Source organism: Lottia gigantea (genome assembly GCF_000327385.1).
Source record: "Lottia gigantea unplaced genomic scaffold LOTGIsca_2289, whole genome shotgun sequence".
In the NCBI taxonomy this organism is placed as follows: domain Eukaryota; kingdom Metazoa; phylum Mollusca; class Gastropoda; family Lottiidae; genus Lottia; species Lottia gigantea.
Window position 1 is genome coordinate 808 of NW_008708636.1, and position 4,659 is coordinate 5,466.

Consider the following 4,659-nt stretch of genomic DNA (forward strand, 5'->3'; position numbering starts at 1 on the left):
GGTCACTATCAGCGGCTTAAGCATGATATCATTGACGCGACGGCCTCCCGAGCACCTCAGCCCCTCTTTCGGATTTAGAGGGCAATAGTCATGGAGGGGGGTCCTGAAAGTTAATACTCTTAACAATTAAATTTCGATGCCTGGTTCGCCTGCAATTCGACAATAACCAGGTCTATTATCGTTGAAACTAAGACTGAGGATTATGGCCAGTAATACATCCAGAGGGGCAATGGTTTTTTTTTTCATTTATATCTACGGACCTGGTTGAAGGCGATCATAGTCTTTGGTTATAGGACTACACTGTGGTAGGATTTTAGTGCATTGCATAGAACTAGACCCTGGAATTTAATTCAGACAAGTTAACACGGATGGTTAAAGTCGAGCTCTATCAGTTTGTAAAAAACTATTTATACGACTATAGGCTAACAATGGAGTTGACATTATTGACAACATAAAATATTGTATTAAAAAAGCACACAGAAATTTGGCACAATGGTTTGTTTGCGTGATCAGGTCGCTAACAATAATCTATTGATCTAAGAAGGTAGGTAAATATGTTTATTTTTTAGTTTTTCTAGCTTTAGAATATAATACACTATGAATAACAGGACAAGGAAGAAATTAACATATAAAATCATTCCCAGTATAACTATATATCAAAGATAAGGTTCTGAGGTTAACGACAACACCAAGGATCCAAATCAAGATATCTGGTTAAAGGTAATCGTTTTTACAAGAAAAAGCTAAGCGTGTTGTAACAAACAACCAAAGTGTTCATTTTGCTTAAATCTAGTAGTTTTCTAACACGAACGAACTTTAAAAAGTTTACGTAAACCTTTTAAATAATTTTGGTGTTAACGGCGGGGATTTTGGTATTTAGTTTTCATAGACTTGAACAAAAAATATTTCATTCTACAAGAAAAAAAGAATACCTCTTTAACAATTAGTACTCTCCGTTTTTAATTAACCCTTTGAAAACAAAATATTCAGTTTGATCAAATAAGATATACATAGATGTAAATAGCATATTTAGTAATGATTTCAATTGTTTTTGATAATGAAAATTTTGCTTACTGCCCCTTTCAGATTTTATATTAGTTAACAAAACAGTTAAAGGGATTGCAAAGAGGTTTTCTGAATATTTTATGTGTATCAGGAACACTGAAAGCACCAATTCAATCAGACCTCTGTGGTTCCTGCAATAAACTAATTAAGTGTTTAATGACGTCACTAATCATAAAATATGCTGTATCACATAAGGACTCCGCGATTTATGACGTCATAAAACTTTTAGTTTTTTTTTTGGAATTACAGGAACCACAGACGTCTGATAAATAAAAAAATAGAATGAATCAAATTGATGCTATCATTGCGTTATAGTAGCTATAAATAAATTTATAAAACCCCTAACCTTTACAAGTAGTACAGAAAACGAAAGCAAGTAGTACAGAAAACACAAGCCTAACGTATACAAGCAGCAGTAATTATGTTTTCTTTATAACGTTCAGCTTTTTTTATCTCCTTGTCTTACAGAGGAAGGCGAATTTATTGAAAAGATGGACAAACTTGCAATAATCAAACGCGATTTAGAATTACCAACGGATGCCAGAGGCAAATTGGCTTTTGGTCTGTACAATGTTTTTACACATGAGGTAAGGACCACAGTTTACGATGTTAGTGGTGAGGATGATTGAAAGGTAACGTGCTATTCAACTGAAGGCACTGGTACAGAGGTAATATAGCATCGTTCAGTAGAAATCGTACTGTGACTCGACTGTCGAAACACTGGTCCAAGAATGAGAATAATAATTCTTAGCACGATTTGTGGCCCCCGCTCCCAAAAAGAAGATGGTAGGGGTCCCCCACTCATTTTTAAATTTCTTACCTCTTTGACATTGTTCGATAACAAATCTCGCTCAAAAAATCTTGCGAAACATTTCTCCAAATACATGTCGGATATTTTTGAAGTTCATGATTATGACGACAGATGTCGTTGTACAACCAACATAGAATAATTCAACATTTGTTATTGAAAATTTGTATTTGAAAATTTGTTGGTAGAGTTTTGTGTTTTGTAAGATATGTTGAGCAAGATTTATAATTGAAGATTTGTATTTGAGGATATTTTTGGCAAGAATTATAATAATTCAATAATTGGAAAACCGAATGATTATCAAAGAATATTCATTTTCAGTACAAATTTTGATTTTTGTATACAAACGTCAATTTTCAATGACAAATGTTGAATCAAGAGTGCAAATTAAGAGATAAGAATTTAGAATTAAGAATTAAGAAATAGCAATGAAGAACATTGTCATTCCACCTTCCATATTTAAGGAATGCGAGGATTTCATCGAGATAACAGAGAAACGTGGTTATGAAGAAGCTTTGGTAAATGTTGGTACAGGAAGACAATTATTAATGACGGACGACAGAAATAGCGACCGATGTATCGTGGATTCACATGAGGAAGCAGAAAAAATATGGCAGAGAATTAAAGATTTTATTCCTTCAGAATGGAATGAACGACCTGTTTTAGGACTCAATGAAAGGTAGCACACCTTTGATTCATATTTTTTATTTTCTTTAATATTGCTATTCCAGTTTCAGCCGAACTGGACAATCACATGTTATTCACATTATTATGTGGGGGTGGAACAATCTAGTTAATATATAAAGTTAAGTCGTTGAACATTTTACCTCTTTAACTATGGCCCTGAATATACGATATACATAGGGATTCAAAATTCAAGAAAAATAATTTCATACATTCATTATTATTCGTTTATTGAATTTCAGATTAAGATTTTTAAGATATGACGTTGGGGGATATTTTAAGCCGCATTATGACGGATCCTATATTAGAGAAAACGGAGAAAAAAGTTATATTACTATACTACTTTATTTAAATGAGGTAGGACTATTTCCATTCCAGTGTTACATAGTTTCTTTCTACGCTAGAACGAGGCATTTGACTTCAAAGCTACAGTTACAGGTGTATTACTAACACAAATCAGAATTTCCCTCAAGAAATTTTACGGTCGTCATCATGACCTCATCGAAAAATATCACTATCCGTCCGTTTATGGTATTATCAGAGATGTTTTTGTTTACAGGAGTACTACCTCTTAGTATGGACAAAAAAGTATCAAACATGGTCAATAAGTATATATATTCATCAGTTGCTATGACTAAAGAATAGAATCTGTACATAACACTATATATCCATTAAACTAAGTAATTATTGAAAACAGCCTCTAAGCTCTGGACTTGAATGGGTTGGGTTGGGGTGATTGGGTACATGATTTCAATCAGAGAGGCATTTAGGTGGTATTATTTAGGCAATGGCCCGCCCCCACCGCTCTCGGATGCAGCAGACACAATTATCTGTTAGTCTCAGTGGTTATAATTTTCAGGAATTTGTCGGAGGATCAACAAAGTTTTTATCGACCACGAATGAAAAAGAAAAAGTCGAATTTGTTCCCGAAACAGGTAAGTAGTTAATTAGGAGGTGTTACTATGTTGTAGACATTACAGTATATTTGATGTTCTATCTTGGTCAGTTCGGCCAGAGAACAGTGTATGGTCAATCTGTGGGCGTGTATGTCGAGTATACTGCAACGGATAATTTGACTGGCATTAAATATTCTGTACTTTCTGAAATGTGTCAAATAAAATAAACGTTGTTTCAAGTGGTAACAGTTTTGTTTGATCTAGCGAAATTTATTAGTTCCTTTTTGGAGACAAATACAGCAGACGTCTTCCTGGCATGACCTATTGTTTGTCCAATGAGAATGTATGAATTACCCTGAAATATGTTGTATGTGGTACAAATCTATGTTTTATCTAGCGTATTTTAAAAAGTTAAAACTTTCAGATAGGTTAAGGGACACGTTCCTGTAGATTTTGGTCTATAGTTTTCATAAATTTGACCTACAAAAAACATAATGGCCCTTTGTTTATTTCAGGAACAATATTAGTGTTTCAACATGATATTCTACATGAAGGCTCAAAATTAATAAATGCTAGAAAATATGCCTTGCGAACAGATGTAATGTTTGACAAAAAGAAATAGGCCTATGGACAACCTTTGACGTCAGTCTAGACCAGATGTTTTCATTCTGGGGGGAATAATTTTGTAATTTTTGGGGATAATGAGGCGCTTTGTAGTCTAGCATAAATTTTTTGGACAATTATAATTAAAGTCGTTCTATTCAGCCAGGCTGAAAAAAATCGACACGAGAAATAAGAGAAAATCACGAAATAATGAGGATATATAAGGGGAAGGAGGAAGATGCATTCGATTAAGTATCCTCCTGAAAGAGGTTTCGTTTCGTAGTAGATGAAAGCTATCGTGAATTTTCATAAATCTAATTAAATCCTTTTTGGTCGCCATCTGGGTAACCTATTCTAGGATTTCGCTAGACAATGCCTACTTAGCAAATACTTATTTGAACCTCTGCCAAATGGTTTTATTTTATTAGATCGCTAACGTTATTGTTCCTATAGTCATAAATGCTTAGTTTTAGTTAAATTGCAAGAATAACACACGTCTGAATGGTTTGATTGGTGCAAATCGATGCTATCAGATAAACTCTATTTTTATTAACCCTTTTAGTTTAAATAATGTTTGTTAAAGGGACAGGTTTGATATTTTCG

At 33.7% G+C, this 4,659-nt stretch overlaps 1 protein-coding gene across 1 annotated transcript; it reads left to right on the forward strand.

The window, feature by feature from the left end:
* Positions 1-2,301: 2,301 nt before the first annotated feature.
* Positions 2,302-4,075, forward strand: LOTGIDRAFT_147348 (hypothetical protein; the record flags this gene model as incomplete). Its single annotated transcript, XM_009054851.1, has 4 exons — positions 2,302-2,552; positions 2,800-2,914; positions 3,417-3,492; positions 3,969-4,075. The coding sequence occupies 4 exons, from the start codon at positions 2,302-2,304 to the stop codon at positions 4,073-4,075; spliced, it is 549 nt and encodes a 182-aa protein (XP_009053099.1).
* Positions 4,076-4,659: the final 584 nt, after the last annotated feature.